The sequence below is a fragment of the Castanea sativa genome, chromosome 1, assembly GCF_040712315.1.
Source record: "Castanea sativa cultivar Marrone di Chiusa Pesio chromosome 1, ASM4071231v1".
Classification (NCBI taxonomy): Eukaryota; Viridiplantae; Streptophyta; class Magnoliopsida; order Fagales; family Fagaceae; genus Castanea; species Castanea sativa.
In genome coordinates, this window is record NC_134013.1 from 34,053,149 (window position 1) to 34,074,518 (window position 21,370).

A 21,370-nucleotide genomic window follows, 5' to 3' on the forward strand; every position below is an offset into this window, starting at 1 on the left:
ACTCTTTTGGTGCACCCTCACGCATCCAATAAACCAGTTTTCACTAACAAATATGTCTATATTGCCATGGGATGCATGCATGCTTACCAATAAATTTCAGGACCCTCATTTGTATTCTCATAAATTTATTCACTCTACGGATACAAGGCTTATTGTTTATGACCACCAGTTAGACGAGATTGCCAACCATAGGGACCAACAAAATATTATCGCCCCCCCCACCCCCCCCGGGGGGTGGAAATACCTAAATAAATAATAGTTCTTACATGCTTTTCTTCCATAAAAAAACTAATCTTGTTTAGTTCCCGATCACATGTATATAATCTTAATTGTAAAGAGATGAACAGCAGGAATTTAGAGACCAAACAGTTCGAGTAATATCAAATAAATCCCAAAGAGGGCTGGTTGAGACATTTTCTGACCTGGCTGCCTAGATAAATACCATATCAGGTAAGTCTTTATCTCTGACCATATGACAAACCAGTTGAGTAGTTCTCCCTCTTATCGAACCTATATCAAAGAGGGCTACAGGAATCAAGAGGTAAAATAGATAAAATCTTCGGCCTGCACAAAGATTCCTCACATTTTCAATCAACAGACTGATATCAATAGTTAGATTTTATTATTATTATTTTTAAAAAATCTCCAATCTAAACCTGATTTCATGCCTTGTGAGGTCAAAAAACAGTTGCAACAAAAGAAAACCTGGTGAACCTATGTAGCTCATGAATCTTGATAACATAATCCAGCACTTATTCTAGATGCAAACTCCAGGCATAAAATTTTCTTTCCGCCTTTGATTGAGCTCTTTAGAGAAGCTTTGGAATAGGAAGTAAATGTAAGAATATCGTTGCAAGTAATTTAATAAACTTTATACAACTTGAATTTCATTTATCAGAGAGAGAGAGAGAGAGAGAGAACAGCATGTGCACAAGATAGCAAAGACTCTTCGCCATTAATAAAAAATAAAAATTAATACAAATGTAACCTTTCCTTAAAAGAAAAAAAAATTAACAGCTCTATAAAACAAACGCCATTGACTTTTTTTATACAAAGCCTCTTCACTATTTATAAAAGCAATACCCTTCCATCACAAAGAGATCAAAGGTCTATACAACTAATAGCATGGTCATCCGATCCAAGCAAGGGTATTGAAATTGCATTACTAAGTCAGCTTTCGCCATATAGATCCCTTGGAAGCTGATAAGAACTTCACTTTTGGGAAAAGAAACCCTGCCTTTGGGGGATTTCCATCAACAAGAGAATTCTCGTAAATCTCTTTGCACTCTTGTACTACCTGTTGGACATAAATAACAGAAATATCAAACCTGCGGAGGGCAGAACTCAAGCAACTTCTCCAAAGCACCATTGGTAAATGAAACAAAAGCAAAGAAAATTTAGATTCTGCAACAGAAAAAACAATTTAGCTCCAAGTCACTCTAGGTAAAAATTTCAGTAAAACTTTGGGACACTTCCTAAATCAATGGGGGATGTAAAGTTCCCTAAAGTTATATGTTCAACATAAGACATATAAAATACATTCTACTGTGGTTTATAAAATTAGTGAACTTGGTCCTTGTGACATTTATAAAGCAGTACAAATCTCATTAGCTACTGAATTGCACCATTACTTAGGAGTTAGGACCCTCCTGTAAAGCACTATGAAGTGATTTGATTTCCATCAGACATCATAACACACCCTGAAGAAACTAATTCTCATATTTTAGCATCCAACAGTTCAGCTTTGATTTAAAGCTGAGGAAAAGAACTAAAACATTGCGCACATACCTCCTTTGCATCCTTCCTTGGTATGCCTTCCCGTAATCCAACAAGTTTCTCAACAACCTCAGGCTGCAAGAGGAAAATATCAATAATTTATTAATGGAAGAATCTGAAATCTTCAGGTACTTTGAAAGATGTCAAGACTTCTATACCTTAACTTCTGTGGCAGAAAATCAGCAATAAACTTATAAAGAGAGTAATGAAACACTGACCCAATATTATCTCAGGGTAATGCTTTCATTAGCAGTTGACAGATAAACCATGATTTATAATAATACAGTAAACCAGAAGGTAATTCTAACAGCACCTTATTGTTTATTAACAATAAGTAGGGGAGAAACTAGAAGAGATGGTCACTAAATATATAATTTATTGATATTTAGATTACTTAATTATTTTATTAACCTTAAAAGATTGATTGATTTACTTAGGAGGTGCATTTTGAAATTTCCAGTAACAAAACTGTGATGGAAAACTCAGAGATTTCTTCATTAACAAAAAAGATTACCGGGCAGTCAGGTTGATGTTCAAGAATATTCGTGTAAATGAGCGTGAAGGTATCCAGGCTCTCTGCTGAAGCAAGTTCTCTTAAATCACTCAGTATCCTGACTCTGTTTTCGACTTTCTGCAACCAAGTGAGGAAAATTGGGATAAAGAAGCATTGGAAGAAATTGAAAGAACAATCTAACCAAGAATAAAAAAAAGTTAAATCTCTCTTTGACAGGAATTCACTCCGGCAGATAAGCATACTTTTTGGAAATTCACCCAAAAAGAGAGGGGGGAGTTGGGGGGAGGTTGGGGAACAAAAGATAAATGTTCGAAAACATATATAAAACTTACAGAAACAGTTATATATTCCCTAAAAAAGTCCATAAGAACTTCTTCATCCAGCCTCATCCGTTCTATGGTATCTTCTTTGATATAGTTTCTCTACAGTCACAAGCATCATTAGGTTCATGATGTCGTAAAATAAAAATAACAGCATAGATATAAATTACAAGAGAGTACAAACAAAAGCATGATCAACTTTTTAATGTGAAATAAAAAACCTGTATTAAAAGATGATCAACATAAACAATCACTGTTTCCTCCAGGCAAGCTTCAACAAATCTCCGAAACGATCTTTCTTCAATGTACCTTAAATACCCAAAATAACATGCCAAAAATAAATGTTTAATTTGTATGAGACATACAGCAGTAACATAATCACCATAATACCAAACTTAAGTATAAAACCCTCAAAAGGGGAAAAATCTGTATTCTACAACAGCAAAATTGTTCAAAATGCATTCCCACTTAGTGATCGGCCTGCTAGTTCATGCAAATCTGAAGAAGTTACCACGGACGAGCTACATGCAGGGAAACTTGCACGTGTGGTTCTGGCCAGGCTTTCCTGAAGCCAGAGTTCCAAAATTGGCGATACTCAAACAAGTCTAAGGCGAATTAATGAGTGATTTTTGGGTTAATTTAAAACAAAACGATCAGATAGAAGGAAGACTCAGGCACAAGCATGTTTAGAACACATAACAGAAGTTCATCTGGAATGTTCAAGGAACAGAACTATTCATTTCTTAGATTCAAGGATTTATTAAATTTTAATAGACACATTTGTTAATATTAAAACTAGCAGAAGAGAAGATCATAACATGCACCAACCATAAGGGGGTCTTGGGAACAATCCCTCCTCTCCTCAAAATTCAGAAAGGAAAATATCCTTCAGAAATAAAAGGCATAAACCATCACTACTATCTTGGGAAGAGAGGAAACTAAAAAAATATCATACGATCAATGTGGTACAACACGTACAATTGTAATAACATGAAGTAACTTGCAAAAACTGATTTTGTGTGATATTGAGGATCAGGCATTCCTTACTCCTGGTGTCAATAAGACAATTAGGAGGAGATAAATTCAACCTACATATTATACCCAAGCAAGAACTAGGAGACCAATATCATCCTACATCATCCCCTTTTCATTGGTTATCATACTAAAATTTTGTTTTCATTATTAAAAAAAATAAAAGAAAAAAGAAAAAGAAAAAGACTAGGGGACCGCTAAAGTTTTTTTTTTGATAAATAACGTAAGAACTTTTTATTAAAGAATAGCCAACCCAAGTACACTGGAAATGTACTACAGTGGCAGAAATTAGTAACCCTTTTTTTTTTTTTTTTTTTTTGAGAATCAAGAAATTAGTGACCCGAATTACAATGATCAAGAAGAATAGGGAGGGACAAAGAAGCACATGAAGGTAAAACTAAGCTCCATTCAAGGAGAATATGGAAGAAAAAGGACTTTATATCAAGGATCAACCATTCTTAGTCCTCAAAGCATGTAGCATTCCATTCCCGCCATAAACACCAAAACAGAAAATGTGGCACAAACCTCCAGAAATCTATATTTCTATATCTTCCAAACTTGCCTTGCCATGAAGCCAACTACTCAATAACTTTATATGGCATAACCCAATGGATACCAAACAAATAGAATACCATATACCACAACTCATATGCTATCGGACAGTGAAGAAGAAGATGATCCACCAATTCACCACACATTTTGCACAAATAGCACTAATCAAGCACTACAATATGTCCATTCCAAAGATTATCTGTAGTTAGAATCTTACCGAAAGAGGCAATCCAAGAAAAGAATGCTATTCTAGGAGGAATCTTTGATTGCCACACCATTTTCCAAGAAAACAAAATGTTAGAAGAAGGGGATAGAGCGTGGTAAAAATCTCTAACCTCAAAACCTTTACTCATTGCTGGTTTCCAACAAACCTTATCAGCACCAAAGCCCCGTATATTTGTAGAATAAAGCATACCCCAACACAAATCCAACGCTTCCTCCTCCCAATCCTGCACTGGGCAACGGAACCGGATGTCCCAATGAATCCTCCCATGAGAGAAACGCATGACCTCCGACACAGAAGCCTCCTTTGCCTGACTAATACTATACAACTCTGGAAATACTTCTTTAAGAGAACAATCCCCACACCATACATCCTCCCAAAACTTCACATTAGTACCATCACCCATGCCATACCAAAGAAATTTTGAAAAAGCTAACCAACTGCTTCTAATTGATTTCCACACACTAACACCATATGTCCCTGATACCAGTTTAGGGGACCACTAAAGTTAGCTCCAAGCTTTCTTCTTTTTATTGAAGAAAAGAAAAGGCATGTTGAAAATCCAATCAAATATGTTGTTTAATCTGAATGTTGGTCCCTAACCACCTCAAATAGTTGCCAGTCCCATCTTATAAAGGCTATGCTTCAGGATAAAAATATTTAGAAAAAATGATTAATTTACGATGCCATCCTGATGCACACAAAACATATCAAGGATAATAGATGGCCATAAGATAGAAGAAGGGAGCACACTAAAGGCTGTAATCCTGTCCAAGTCAAACACTACTTTAATTCAAAACAATAAAGGTACACAAAATGTGTGTTGAACCAACAAAAGCCTGCAGTATTGAAACCTAAAAACAGCGAAAAATAAGGTTTCCAAGGTCAGAGAGGAAGAAAACTCACATCTTCACATCTGAAAAATAATCACTGAATGTTGCAACCAGGTACTCTGTAACTTGTCCTTCACACCACTCTGGAATATGCAAAAGGTGAAAACCCAACTCAGATACAAAGAAAGTTGTTTGAAGAATAAGTAACAAAATCAATGAAACCATTTCCAATTAAAACAGTTTCATCATTAACAAGTGCGTAAATTGCATAAGAAAAGCAATGACCGCATGATTTAAAATCACTAATTGATTAACTTTGAAGCAATATGTATCAAGTTGTTCCATGGGATCTATTGGGCACATGCTCAAAATTTGTCAAGTTGTTGAAAAGTAATAAACATAAATTTCTTATACACTTTTTATTTACTGGGACTCTTCCTGATCTTATGCATAAATACTATGAAAAGCCCACATCACTTTTTTTTTTTTTTTTTTTCAAAATGCATCTACTGATGGTCTGGTTGTATCTTGTACATAATGACATCCATCATGAAATCTTTTCTTCAGTGATAGCATATTTTCCAGAGACACTGCCTTCTGCCTACCTAATCTATTTTTCCCCAAGAGATAATTTGAACTTAACTCAATGACAACTTAATTCCAATTACATGGGCTTGTCCATGTGGACACTTTTGCACTAATCACAACAAAATCTGCTGTTAGGTCCTTAGCAATGTATAGTTTTTTCTCAACATCTCTGTCCATGTCATTTTGGACATTGCATTTGTCCTTTACTCTTAATCAAGGAGAAATTTCCTTAAAATTTAAGGTGAAATATAACTCAGTACACATATTTAGAACTGACGTACATAATCATATATATATGGGGACAATTAACTACATTTTGGACCACCAAATTGAAGCCTGATATACTAAATCCACACAAAACAATAAGCATTTGGGTTTTGGTTAAGATGAAAGCGTGTTTATTTTAATGATCCACAACTTATGGATTGATGTGACAGTGGCCACTAGGCCCATTACACAACCAACTTGTAACTGTCAAGAAGATAGTCAAAGGGTCCACTGTCAGGCTGACTACAATCATACCGAAGTTACATTCTAATGTTAGAAAAATCTTAATTGTTGATTACACATTTAATATTACATTTGATTGGCAAGAAAAAATACTGACATTTACATTTTAAATTTTAAATTTTTGGAAGCTGCCCACAATTATATAACCTAAAAGCTTAAGGGAATAAATTCCATGTGTTTATTCTCTATTAACCTCTATAAATAAGAGTATAAAAAAGATAAAAGTTTATCAAGCATGCAAAGATAACATAGTTCCATAATTTTGGTATCAAATCCCTATCACTTTTTTTTTTTTCTTAAATTTTTTTTTTTTTTTGATAAGAAGAGAATATTATTAATAAGAGAAAAGCAAGAAAAATACAAAGAGTTCACGGTAGTGAACAAAGGAAAAAAGAAACAAAAAGACTTAAGTAGCCCCTAATCTATTCTAATAGACGAAAGAAAATCCATAAGGATAGAACAATCCGAGAAACCCCAACATCGAGCCCAGTCAAAGAGGGTCCGCTGGCAAGCACTCTAAAAACTGAACCACAATTTTCCCCTCATCCTCAAAAGACCGCCGATTCCATTCAGACCAAATAGTCCACATTAAACAGCCTAGAACCAAATTCCAAATATCAGAACTATGTTTCCCAAGCCAATGATACCAACTAAATAATAAGTCTACAACTGAACCTGGCATGATTCAATTGATCCCAAACAATTGAAGCATATACATCCGTAAAGAATGAGCCATTGGACAAAAAAGTAACAGATGATTCACAAATTCCGCATTATAACAGCACATACAACAACGATATGCCAAAGGACGACCACGAAGCATAAGGTTATCCAAGGTTATAATCTGACCATGAGCTGCTGTCCATATGAAAAAAGCCACCCTTTTAGGAACTTTAACTTTCCAAATGCCCTTCCAAGGAAAAGTGGAAGGAGCTATATTTCGAATTTTATGATAAAAAGACCGAGTATCAAACTTCCCACTTCCATTAAGATCCCAACTAAGCTGTCGCACCCTCCCCCCCTAGGAGTTTGGGTTTGGATGAAATGAAAGGAGTTGGAAGCCGCTAACTCCCAATCATTGAATTCCCTATAAAATCTTAAACTCCACACTCTGCCATTATCACCCATAGGAGGGATTAACACATCCGAAATAAAGGCCTCCTTATTGGATGAACATAGAAAAAGCTGAGGATGAAGAAATTTAAGAAGAACATCTCCATTCCACTTATCATGCTACAAAAGGATACAAGAACCATCCCCCACCACAAAAGAGACATGCTTTGCAAAAGTTTCCACCCCTTCACTAATACTCCGCCATAACCCACAACCATGAGCCCTACGACAAGCTCTAGTGCACCAACCCCCTTTTCCCTCCCCATATTTCATGGCAATGACCTATCACTTATTATAAGATATTTTAATAACCTGCACAAAAACAAGCCAGGTCATGTGAACTGCAGTAACTCATTGCTTTTCTGGTCCTACCAGTGTTTTAAATGGTTCAGAGTAAATTCAATTCAGAAAATAAATTGGAGGGTTAAACAGTTAACTCTGGTAAATATGACGTTACACTATGGTCTAAATGGTATGTCAAAATATGCTTCCAAAAGTTTCTTTTGGCTTTATCAAAACTATGATGCATGGATACGGTAAAATTGGCAAAGTACCTGTGATGCGGGATACAAAAGGAGATTTTAATTTTAATTTAGTACTATTTATTTTTGAAAGTCGTTTGTATTTTTTGTTTTAGTCTTGATAGTTTATTAGGCTATTAGTATTTTAATATTTGGAAGAAAGGTTATTTTTTTTAAGGCAATTAGGGTTTCCTATGCCAATTAAAATTTGGGGTTAGTTAATCTATATAGCAACTATTTTTACTCCTCTTGGAGATGATTTTGATGAATGAAAAAAGATATTTTCTTGGTTTGGTGCTGACTCCTAGTGGTTTTTTCTTCACTTGGTGCTGACTCCATCTCCAAGCAAGCCTAGTTGTCGACTCCTAGGTTTCTATCCTTTATTTTCCAGTGCACACTTGAGGCCCCAGTTTACAATCAAGGCCCTACACACTCCAAAAATAAAACCACCTCTTGCTGACCACAGATCCCATAGCCTAGAAACCACTGGACTCCACCCATGACTGCAAGACCTAGCCCAGAAACAACCACCAGAGTTCAAGCCTGGTTTTTGGATCCGATGACCAGCACCAAAGGGCAGCCCTGCTTTGGTTCGATCTGGGTCCTCATCCACATTGCGTTGCCACACACTGTCACTGTCTCTACACTGCACTGCCGCCATCCCTTTGGCAGGCCTTACTTTCACACGACGTTGCTCAGTCATGCCAAACCCACCGACCAAATCTCAAAAGGTAACCCAATGGTCTCCCATCTGAGTTGCTCCCCTAACCCAGCTTCTTTAGATAGCCTTTGATACCCTACCCAGTCCATTTTAGATTACAACCCCACCTTACTGACCCCTCCCCCCCCCACCCCCCAAAAAAAAACCTGTTTGTATGCCTTTTGACCCGACCCAAACATCCACAAAAAAAAGTGAAAATAAATAAATAAATAAATTAGGTTACTCCAACCAGCACACATGCAATCATTTGAGTCACTAGTTGCAATTATTTGTTGAAGATTATTCCAGAAGAACCATTGTGGTATTGGAACCACCTATATTTTATGGTTTTCCAAACAACAACCCATGGTTTTTCAAGAATTGGTTATTCGACGTGGACCAATTATTAGCACAAGTGAGTTTATCAGATGCAAAGGAAAAGGTTTGGTATGTCAAAATGAGAGTTTCTGGTATAGATTTAGAGTGTTAGGACTTGGGACCATTATGAGTGGCTTCACTTTAGTTGTCACCGGTCTCAAATTACTTGGGAAAAAATGAAAGAATACATTTGTATTGTATTTTACAAGGATCTACCCCAATCTTCTCATTGCAATTTTCAAGATCCAAGAGACAGTATAAGGCAATGGAACAGACAACCAATTGCACAATTTGAAGAAAATAGGATGAATGTTTGTGCAGTTTCTAGTCCTAAGCCCACTCCAGCGCAGTCTACCATGGAGAAAGCAATAGAGAAATTGACAAACCTCCAAAATCTTTCTGCAAACTTAATTGAAGCGTCTCAAAAGGTGAACAATAACTTTAAAGGTAAAATTTCACATGCAAAAGACATTATTGTAGAGCCTAAACAAGAAAGTGAGCAATTTAAACCATTCATAGTAGATTTAATTCAACCAATTGAAGAGTGAGATATATTGCCTATTGTTGAGAAGGACGATTCCATTATACTTGACGAAGAGAAGATTCAACAAGAGACTACCACATTAGAGGGAGTACATGATGTGAAAGTTGAAGTTGTTGAATGTGCTACAGATCAACACTCCATAGTGCCCAAAGATTTACAACTTGGTGATGTTAAAAAGGTTGATACCACAGTGGTCCCTATGGTTCATAATATTCAAGATAAGATTATGTTGATTTCACACATTGATTTTGTGATTCCATATTGAGTTTAATGATGTGCTGAAAATCCTGAAATGCAAAGATTTTCTATTCTCAATGTTCCCCAAGGTGATTCCAGACTTGAAGCAAGTGTTACTTGGCAAAATTTTGATCCTTCAGCACTTCAAAACACGAGGTCGAGTTTTCTCCAACCAAGGGAGGGTAGAATGATGCAGGATGCACAAGGTGATTTTTATTATAATTTAGTATTATTTATTCTTGCAAGTCAATTGTATTTTTATGTTTTAGTTCTTAGTAGTTTATTAGGCTATTAGTATTTTACTATTTGGAAGCAAGGTTATTTTTGTAACAAGGCAATTAGGGTTTCCTATGCCAATAAAGTCAAGAAGGCCATAGCCTTTAAATACGGGAGTTATACAAGAGAAAACACCATAGTAAAATACTAAGATCTAAAATTACAAAAGTTTTCAAATTTCAAGAAAGCCAAAACAAGATCTCTCAATTGTTCTCATCCAATCAAACAACCACCTCAAAGAAGAGTATTCAGTTTAAATATTGATCATTGAGTCCCATCAAAGGTCCTAACCTCCCTCCCTCCAAATTCTTACATAAGGCATAGAGGTATAGAAATCCAAAATGATGCTACTCTGCTGTTTACTAACACACCAATTACCCAACCACTAAGTCAGTAATACAAACTCTACAAATCCCAAACAAAGAGAATACTTATGACCATAGCTCCCAGGCAAGTTAACATTGAACAAGGCGGTTCACTGTGTCCCCTCATTATTCAAGTAGCACTAATCAGTTATAAACTTGCTATTCTTCTTGAGATTATTGGCTGTCAATATTTTACCGTGTTGCTGCCCAAATTAAAAGAGCCACCTTTAGAGGCTTTTTCCTTCCAAATGGTGCCAAGGAAAATTAACATGCCGTCCTCTCTCTCTCTCTCTCTCTCTCTCTCTCTCCCGGATAAGCGGGAAGGAGATTTAACTAGCAACCTCCACTTCATGAGGCATGGCCCCAGCTGATTGTGTCACCACTTGAAGTTAACCTCTGCTCCTTTTCTTATTGCCAGACAGTTGGATCCTTCCAACAATAGCATCCCATCCAATTCATCCCCACTCCAATGGACTCAGACACATAAAGCAAATCAATGAGATGTTGAACAGATTCAAGCTTGCAGTCCTATAATGCCCACAATGCATATGACATGCTATGGCTACATCTCAATTTTATGTCTACTGCAATTTCTAAATATCCCAGAAATAAGAGTTTCTAGGATCTTCTCCACACCATAAACCACAAGTCATGTAAAAACGGAATTATTGCCATTCCTAAAATTAAACCTGATAAAAAGTTGAAATTTCCCAAACCAATCTAATATTTTTTTCAAATCTCAGGCATAGATTATTTTTCTAGACTTTTTTATCTGTTTTAGTGCATCCCTAACCTCACTGGTATACCATTTACTGCAGCCCTCCCCATATTTTGCTCTTACTGCCCAAACCTTTTGAAGGAATTTGAGAGCAAGCCATCACCCAATTCTTGAAATTATACTTCACCACATCCCTTTATCTGCTCCCACAAAAAACTGACGTATATTCTCTTACCAACATATAGTAGGTAAGTAAACTAGGCACTATGCTCTAACTAAATCGATGAAAGTAAATCGAGGTCTTTGCCTGACTAGCTCATAATACCCTAGCATCTAATCTCCTCTACAAGGGCAAATTTCTTAACGCACACATCAATGAACTTCCTCCAAATTCCACATTTCTTAACATGGACGTCAATGAGTTTAAGTATCACTTGGTTAAGTGGAAGACTGTTTGTGTACTGGTTCAATATGGGAGTTTGGGTGTGTGAAATCTGGTTTTATTTAATAAGTCTCTGTTGGGGAAATGGCTGTGGAGATATGCTATGGAAATGAATGCCCTGTGGAGAAGGGTAATAGAAGCTAAATATGGTAGCATGTTGGGGGAAGGGGTGTTCGTGTAGTGTGCAGTGGCCTTATGAGGTTGGTTTATGGCATTATATCAGGAAGGGGTACAACGACTTTTATCCTATTATCATCTTTAATGTGGGGGATGGTTCTTGTATTCAATTTTGGCGTGACCCGTGGTGTGAGGGGCTTCCTTTGAAAAATAGCTTCCCAGAATTGTACAATATTGCTAGCAACGAGGACGCTTTAGTGGCTAGCTGTTGACATTCTCAGAGGCCAACTACCGTTGGAATATCAGATTTACTCGATCAGTTCAAGATTGGGACTTAGAGTTGGTCGCATCCTTTATGGACCTTATATATTCTGGATCTTGGAGAAGGAATGGGGGTGGATAAAATATTGGAAACTCTCTCCTAGGGGTGTTTTTGATGTTCTTTCTTATTATAGGGCCTTACAACCCCCAAACCCGGAATTTTTTTCCATGGAAACCTCTGTGGAAACCAAAAGTGCCAACAAATGTTAGCTCCTTTATTTGGACAACAGCTTTGGGTTAAAAGTTTTAGCTGTATTGACCGCATCTTTTGGCGTGACTGGTTATTCCTTACCCCGGGACCAAATTGGTTATTGGGCAGTCAAAATTGTAACAGGCGTACCGGAAGCTATTCCTGTAATAGGATCGCCTTTGGTAGAGTTATTGCGCGGAAGTGCTAGTGTAGGACAATCCACCCTGACTCGTTTTTATAGTTTACACACTTTTGTATTACCTCTACTTACTGCCGTATTTATGTTAATGCACTTCCCAATGATACGTAAGCAAGGCATCTCTGGTCCTTTATAGAGAAGAAATAGTATTCTGAAAATTTTAACCGTTGATCATTTAAGGAGGGGACAAGTGGTGGTGGTAGATTGGTGTTGCATGTGTAAGAGGAACAGAGAGACCACTGACCACTTACTCCCTATGAAGCACGGGTGCGGGTGCGGGTGCGGGTGCGGGTACGGTTGCGGGTACGGGTACGGGACTCGGCAATTTTTGAAAAAAGTGGGTGCGGGTGCGGCGGGACTCGGCAATTAAAAAATTATTAAAAATATTTTTATTTATATTTTCTATATATTTTTACTATTAAAATATTCTTAAAAAACATATTACTAATTTACTATGCCTTGATTCACAAAACAAAGAAAGAAAAAAGCAAGAAACACAAAACACAACACAAAACCAAAAAGAAAACACAAAAGAAGCAACAAATATTCAAAATAAAATTAAGGAATGATAGATTTAGGGTTTTTGGATCTCATTTAGAGCCGATTTCGGCTGTTGCAACCTGATTCTCGGCCTGTTTCGGCCGTTTCGGGCCCGTTTCGGCCGTTTCGGTCGCCGGCCGATACGGACCGATACGGCCGAAACAGCCCGATTCTGGCCGAATCGGACCGAATCGGCGCGAGTCGGCGGGAAAAATAAGATGCCACGTGGCCGGATGCCGCACCGACGCGCGAGCAGTGGCGTCCCTCGCGCGTCGGCGAGTCTCGCCGCGTCGGACGCGGGTGCGGCACCTCCGGTGCCGCGTCCGTGCATCCCAGCTTACTCCTACAATGCCCAATAGCTCAAGAGTTGTGGAATATGATGTGTTCACTATTTGGGGTTCATTGGGTCATATGCCACATAGTGTTGTGGAACTTTTAGCAAGTTGGTCAGGCAAGTTCAACAGACTCAGATCTATGGTGCTTTGGAGAATGATCCCTCATTGTCTTATGTGGGTCATTTGGAGGAAAGGAATACACGTACCATTGAAAGATTGATTCATGAGTTGAAGCTTCTCTTTTTTTAGACTTTGTTGACTAGGAAAATGCTACGGGTGTTTTTACTTTTATTTCTTTACCTAATATGCTTGCTTTTTGTACTTTCTTTGTTACTTAGATTTTTCCCTGTTGCCTCTAGCACGTGGTCTGTATTTTTTTTAAATCTTTTTTCAATGAAGTTTATTACTAAGCAAGAAGATCTAGATTCAGCCCCTTGAGCTTCCTACCTAAAAGAGAAATGGGGTCCTTTTGAAACTAATAACTACACCATTGTTGCACTCTATCCAAAAATCCTTCTGCCTTGAGACACATGGTTTGGAACCTAAAAAGTCTTTTCCCAAATGCATAACCCCCCCCCCCCCCGGCGCACGTGTGCGCAAGCACGCCCACCCTCCCCGAAATCCAAAATAATAGGAGAGTGATCTACCATGAACGTACCCTCGCCAATTGCTCCCAAAGCCCTCATCTAGCCCTATCGTCACTAGGACAATGAACAAATGAAAAATTCCAAACAAAACTGATCTCCATTGTATAACCGACAAGTAATGGTAAAATTAGTTAACCTTTCTGAAAAAGCTTAATAGTAACTCCAGCACTCCTGGATCTTCAAATGTAGTAACATACCGCAAATGGTTAAAATAATTTACCTTTCTGATAAAGCTTTACGAGTAACTCCTGCACTCCTGGATCTTCAAATATTACACGAACTGTTTGATGGACAGCTTCCTATCATCAATGCAGAATTTAAATATTAGTTCTAAACATCTATTTCAAACACATTAACCCATCAGAATTTACAATGTATGCTAACAGCACATATAACAACTTTATCGAGCACGAGGAAATACACTTGGGCCAGTTTAGGATTGAACTGATCCAAATGGATACTACAAAAAATTATAGTTGCATTTCAAATCTAGTACATTGGCCGAGTACAAGGCCATGGCACATATTTCATGTGAGCATATTTGGATTAAGTTCCTTCTCATGGAATTAGGTTTGATGTGCAATTGCCTATGGCCCTATAGCCATATATTGTGACAATCAAGTAGCAATTCACATTAATTCTAAGCATGTGTTTCATGAGCAGACAAAGCATATACAGGTTTATTGTCAACTTGTTTGAGAAAGAGTGGAAGGTGGAGTAATTCGCAACCATATATATATATATATATATATATATATATATATATATATATATATATATCATGAACTAAAAAAAGAGTCACCCAGGAATCCAGGAAGTATACCATAATGACCAATACAACCAAACACGCAAATTAGAAAAATCCATCAAATCACAAATCAAACAAAGATAATGACTTCCTACAATTGACATCCAATCCAACAAAGTTTTAAAGAAAAAAAAGTATAAAATCCAGTAAAGTCCTCTCAGAGTCCTAAAGCTCTGATTATTCCTCTCCCTCCAAAAACAAACCACATCAAACAATGAGGGATAGGCTTCCAAATAACACCATTGCGATGATGCCCAAATTGCCCCTGCCAACAAGCTAGTAGATCAACCAGAGTCTTCAGCATAACCCAAAAAACTCCAAACATACCGAACATCATAGACCACACGATGCAGGACATGTTAAATGAGTAACAAAAAGGATAAACAAAACAAATCCTAAGCTTCACCATGTAGAATCTGCCTAGAAACCTTAGGTATCACCACCTAAGGGTGTCTGGCATCACCACCAAACAAAAGTGGAGCTCATTCTCAACTCATTAAATTCTTATTCCAAAATATATTGTCTTTCACCATTACAATAGCCTAGATTTATAGGGTTCGAGGATTACATCAAGAAAGACATGCTAAAACAAAATTGCCGCACATCAAGCTGCAAAATCACCACACATCAAGCTTGCTTTGAAAAACAAATCAACAATTTCAGCTAAGCATGCATGTACCATGCATGCTTCCAAATTAAAATCAAACATAAATGCTCTTTTGACTTTGGGGCTCCTTGCATCACCACAACTTAGTAGCAATAGGGTGATGAAGTAAAAGATGGTCTACTAATTCTCCGTTACTTTTGCACATATAACACCAATCCAAAATCCAAACATTCATTTCCAGTAAATTATCAATCATCAAAATTTTCCCCAATGCGGCAATCTAGACACACACACACACACAAATCTCTAGAAGGGATCTTTGGCTTCCATCATCTGCTTTTCCAAGGTAAAAAGTGATCACTACAAGTCCAAACCCAAAAATAGCCACTAGCCTCGGAAGCCCTTCTCTTATCTGACTTCCAACACATCTTATCCTCCCAACCTCTCATAGAAATGCCATAAATAATATCCATAAAATTGGAGAAAGACTTCAGCCCCCAATCCTGAATAACTCTCATTAAATTCAGATTGCAATAAAAAACCCTATTAAAGAACTTCATAAGATCTGCCACAAAAGCCTCCTAATCTCGGCTGATCTTGAATAACTCTGGAAAACACATATTTAGAGGGTTCTCCCCACAGCGAAAATCTTGCCAAAACTTCACTCTAGACCCATCCCCAACCTCAAACGAAATGTAGTGTGAAAAGTAAGGCCAACTCCGATATGTCACAAGATATATTATAAGACATAACATACATTTTAAGCTATTCAATATGCCATCAAGTACAATTCACAAGTTTAATGATAAAGCATTTAAGTTTTGTTAAAGTATCATGTTTATGTCAATGTAATGGCCTAAGAGGCCCAGTTATGGTGTAACCTGATGTTGGGCTAACCCTAGCTTCTAGTCTCTCTATATATCCTATTAAGGGTGCAGTGTAATAGTTTACTTGAGTATACTATAAAAATGTAGCTGCTAGGGCTTTATCTTGTGGCTGTAGGCCGTTGGCCAAACCACATAATCCCTTGTGTTCTTCTCTCTTTCTGACTTCCGCTTCTCTATATTTTTTTTTTTTTGATAAGTAATAAAGAAATTTATTGAAAAAAGAGAGTCACCCAAGTACACAGGAAGTATACAAGGGAGAACAAATCAAAGACGAACATTACAAAAAACAAGGAAATCCAAAATAGAAAGAAAAGGAAGGTTTCTCCACACGGAGAACCAATCAAGTAAGGTTCGGAAAAAAAGAGACTTAAGAACAGGCATGGAACTCTCGATGTCTTCAAAACATCTACTATTTCTCTCCTTCCAAATACACCACAACAAGCAATGAGGAACGGCCTTCCAAATATCTCCATTACGATGGCGACCAAAACGACCTTGCCAGCAAGCCAAAAGCCCCACAACAGACCTTGGCATAACCCAGTAAACTCCAAATAAACCGAAGACCATGTCCCACAATTCCATGGCAACCGGGCAGTGAAGAAAGAGATGGTCAACACTTTCACAATTGCACTTGCACATATAACACCAATCCAAAGATGCAAATCTTTCTTTTTCTTAAATTGTCTACGGACATTTTCCCAAAGCCGCAAATTCAAACAAGGAAAGCTATCTAGAGGGGATCTTCTCTTCCAAATGCTTTTCCAAGGGAAAATTTGCTCCTTATGGCCAACAAGAAGATGGTAGTAAGAACTAACCGTGAACCCCTTACTCTTACAGGCAGCCAACAGACTTGTCCTCCCCAATCCCCCTTACGGGAGTGCTATAAATGGAATTGATGAAGCTCCCGAAAGCTTCCAATTCACGATTCTGCACATCTCTACAAAACTGAAACTCCCAATGGAGGACTCCATTGGTGTACCTCAAAAGATCCGCCACAGTAGCCTCTTTTCTACGACAAATCCTAAATAATTCCGGATAGCGAACGGCAAGAGAAGAAGTACCACACCAATGATCTAGCCAGAACAGCACCTTTGATCCATCTCCAATATCAAACATAATTAAACGAGATAAGGAGTGCCACCCCCGTCTGATGTTTTTCCACAAACTGACACCATAAGGACCAGAGAAAGAGGTAGAACACCAGCCACCCCAATCACAACCATACTTCACCGCAATCACTTGACGCCAAAGAGCATCCCTTTCTTGCCCAAATCTCCATAACCACTTCCCTAATAAGGCAATATTGAAGGTTCTCAGATTCCTAATCCCCAGCCCACCTGAAGAGAGGGGAGAACACACCGAAGACCAATCAACCAGATGAAATTTGGGCTCATCTCCTAGACCACCCCAAAGAAAGTCACGTTGAAGTCTAGCAATTCGGTTGGCCACAGAAGCAGGAATAGGGAATAAGGAAAGGAAATAAGTAGGAAGATTGGAGAGAGTGCTTTTAATTAAAGTGACTCTACCTCCCTTGGATAAATATAATTTTTTCCAACCTGCTAATTTTCTTTCCATCCTTTCAAGAATAGGAATCCAAATAGACTTGTCCTTAAATTTTGCCCCCAAAGGAAGACCCAAGTATTTCATAGGGAGGGACCCATGATTGCAACCTAAGACAGCCACTAAAAGATCCATATCTTGCACTGACCCCACAGCCACCAGCTCAGACTTACCCAAATTAACCTTCGGACCCGACACACTTCAAACCAAATGAGCACCATACGGAGAGTCGGCAGTGATCAATGTTAGCATCACAAAAAAATAAGAGTATCATCACGAAAAAGGAGATGGGAAACCATCAAAGGATTACCATCGTAAACACCAACTCTAAAGCCGGATAAACGGCCTTCAAGGGCAAATTTTTATCCAACATTCTACTAATGGCTTCCATAACCAAAACAAATAACAAGGGGACAAAGGATCACCTTGCCGCAACCCCCAGCTTCCAAAAAACCCATGAGGAGTACCATTAATGAGGATAGAGAAACGAACCGTTGATACACGAAGGAAATCCAACGTCTCCACTTATGCGAAAAACCGCAACGCTCAAGCAAGTAATTAAGGAATCTCCAATTCACATGATCGAAGGCTTTTTCTATGTCCACTTACATAACAACCCCCGTCGAATTTTCGGACTTTAATCTACTATCAAGACATTCATTGGCGTAAAAGAATGAATCAAGGATTCGCCTATTAAGAACAAAGGCATTCGAGGAGCTGAGATGATCTCTCCTAAAACCATGCGAAGACGATTAGCCAAAGCTTTGGCAAGAATTTTATAAATCCCCCCAACAAGGCTAATAGGACGGAAGTCCTTTACTTCCACTGCTGCAACTTTTTTGGGAATGAGAGCAATGAAAGTTGCATTCAAGCTTTTTTCAAATTGGCTAGTATCATGGAAGTGGTGGAACACTGCCATGATGTCTGATTTGAGAATCCCCCAGCAAGAAGATTGAAAGAAAGCCATCGAAAAACCGTCGATGCCCAGGAGATTTATCCCCATTAAACTCCATGATGACATCAAAAATCTCGAATCCTCGAAAGGTCTCTCTAACCAATCCACATTATCCCTAGAAATCCTAGGAAAATCCAAAACATCTGAAAGGGTCTTTGCTCTTGTCGCTCCGAGTAAAGGTTCAAATAGAATTGTTCAATATGGTCAGCAATTCTATCCTGGTTGGAAGACAAAACCCCATCGATGATAAGGTTTTCAATACAATTACTTCTTCTATTAGAATTCGCCATCCTATGAAAAAACCTCGTATTGGAATCTCCCTCCTTTAAAAACAACACTTTGGACTTTTGCCTCCAGCTAATCTCCTCTAACAAGGCTGCCTTCTCAAGATCGACACGAAGGGAAGCTTTTTCCAACATTTCTTGATCTGAAAGAGGTTGAGTGTCCGCTTTGACATCAAGAGAATTCAACTTGCTCCATAACAACTTTTTCTTAACTGAGATATTGCCAAAATCTGATTCATTCCACTGCTTAAGGTCAGATTTTAGGGCAGTCAATTTCTTGGCAAGAATGAAACTAGGGGACCCTTGAAAATGGTAATTACCCCACCAAGACTGCACCTTATCAAGAAACCCATCTGCCTTCAACCACATATTCTCAAAACGAAAGGGGGTTCGCCCTCTGCGAAGATTCCCACTCTCCAAAAGAATAGGAAAATGATCGGATAACACTCTAGGAAGCCTTTTTTGAGAGAAATGAGAGAAGTGATCTGCCCAAGCCGGAGAAAAGAGGAACCGATCAATTCTAGAGGCCGAGGAAGAGTTAGACCATGTGAAAAGGCCTCCCTCCAAAGGGTTATCCATTAGCCCATGAAGAGAAATAAAATCTGAAAAATCAGTCATGCAGCGGGTGAATCTTCCCGCCCCTAACCTCTCCGAAGGAAAGCGGGTGACATTGAAATCCCCTCCCAAACACCAAGGTAAATTCCACCAACTAATCAAGCCAGCCAATTCTCCTACAAATATTGACGCTCTCTATAAAAATTAGGGCCATAGGTACCTGTGAAGGCCCACTCAAAGTGGTCACTAACGTTTTTAAACCTACACGAAATTGAGAAACACCCCACTGCTTCTTCAATTTTTTCAACCACCCTTCTATCCCACAAGAGCAGAATACCACCTAAGCTCCTCGTAACCCAAGTAAAGCCAATCTATGAAAGGACAACTCCATATACTTCTAACAAGGCCTCTTGTAATCCATTCCAGTTTTGTCTCTTGCAAACACACTATATCAGCCTTCCAAGAGCGTAAAAGATTACGAACCTTGAGTCGTGTTTTCGTGCCATTCAGACCGCTGACAGTACAAGATATAATCGTCACATTAATTGTGAAATAAAAAGAGCCCAATACTTACCAATATAAAAGCGCCTATAAGAGGCTGGACCATAATTGACAGAGCTAAACAAACCCCTCAATTCCCTAATCCCTTTCCTCCCTGAGCTCTTCAATGCTTTATCAGAATGAACCTTAAAATCCCTTTGCTGTAACTCAGCTTCCACAGCCAACAGGAATTTGGTAACTGGCTCTTCCAAACCTTTGAGGGATGTCCCAAGAAAATCATCAAAGCCACTGAATTTTTCCTGAAACCACACTGAGTACTTGCCCTTTCCCAACAAATTATCCACCAAAGTTGTTGACCCTTCAGGAATATCCCTGACACCCGTAGGTAAGGAGACGGCCAGGGGTTCAACATTGAGAGGAGCCGAAAAATCAGAGAATTGGGAAACATCCTCTGAACCAATATCTGAAACCCAATCCTCCACACTAACCTCAACCCCATTATCCAGATCAGAATTAATCTCCCTAGGTTCCGATGACTCCTCTGGAACCAACACCAACTGGTTCGACTCATTCGTTCCAACAACCGCAGCATCCGATGGCAAAGAAATAAGAATCGGGACAGCCACTCTCTTACCGTCTCGTAATTCAAGAACCCATTGCTCAGAATTACCCCATTTCCTGATGGCTTTGTCTGTGTGCTCATGGATGATCCGTTGGATGTCACGATGCAAGTCCACTTCAGTATCCGAGCACAGGGACTCATCCAAAACATTATCGGAGCACAGGGACCCAACCGCTTCATTATCGGAACACAGGGACTCACCCCCATCATTATCGGAGCACAGGGACACCTCCACCGAGGCATCGGAGCAGCGTGGGACTCATTCACGGAGGCTTCGAAGATATCGCACCGAGAGACTTCTCGGTGCACGTTGGTTCCAAGCGCGATGTGCTCCGAGAAGAGACAGCACGCCGACGGCTTAGCGTAACCCGTAATTGCGCGCCGACGAAACAAGGTGGGAGCGAGGGCTTGCGAGGAGAAGAAAGCCAAGTGGGTGGGTCGAGACTTAAACACGAGGGGCTTGGAAGGTTTGGGTTTCCATTTAAAGGTACGGTTTTCGGGGTTTGGAGTGTTTTGGGTTTGGGTTTGGAGTTAGGCCCACGGGTTTGGGTTTGGAGTTAGGCAGGAAGGATGTGTTTTGGGCTTTGGAGTTAGGCCCAC

General features: G+C 38.8%; 1 protein-coding gene across 1 annotated transcript in view; it reads right to left on the bottom strand.

Moving 5' to 3' along the window:
- Positions 1-933: 933 nt before the first annotated feature.
- LOC142619674 (exocyst complex component SEC6) overlaps positions 934-21,370 on the bottom strand; it is a 44,939-nt gene continuing 24,502 nt past the window's right edge. The window contains exons 19-25 of the mRNA XM_075792885.1: positions 14,212-14,290; positions 5,324-5,393; positions 2,832-2,919; positions 2,623-2,712; positions 2,291-2,407; positions 1,789-1,851; positions 934-1,297 (exon numbers count right to left, since the gene is read on the bottom strand). Coding sequence (XP_075649000.1) covers positions 1,166-1,297; positions 1,789-1,851; positions 2,291-2,407; positions 2,623-2,712; positions 2,832-2,919; positions 5,324-5,393; positions 14,212-14,290 — 639 coding nt within the window. The 3' untranslated portion in view covers positions 934-1,165. The remainder of the gene's footprint in view (positions 1,298-1,788; positions 1,852-2,290; positions 2,408-2,622; positions 2,713-2,831; positions 2,920-5,323; positions 5,394-14,211; positions 14,291-21,370) is intronic.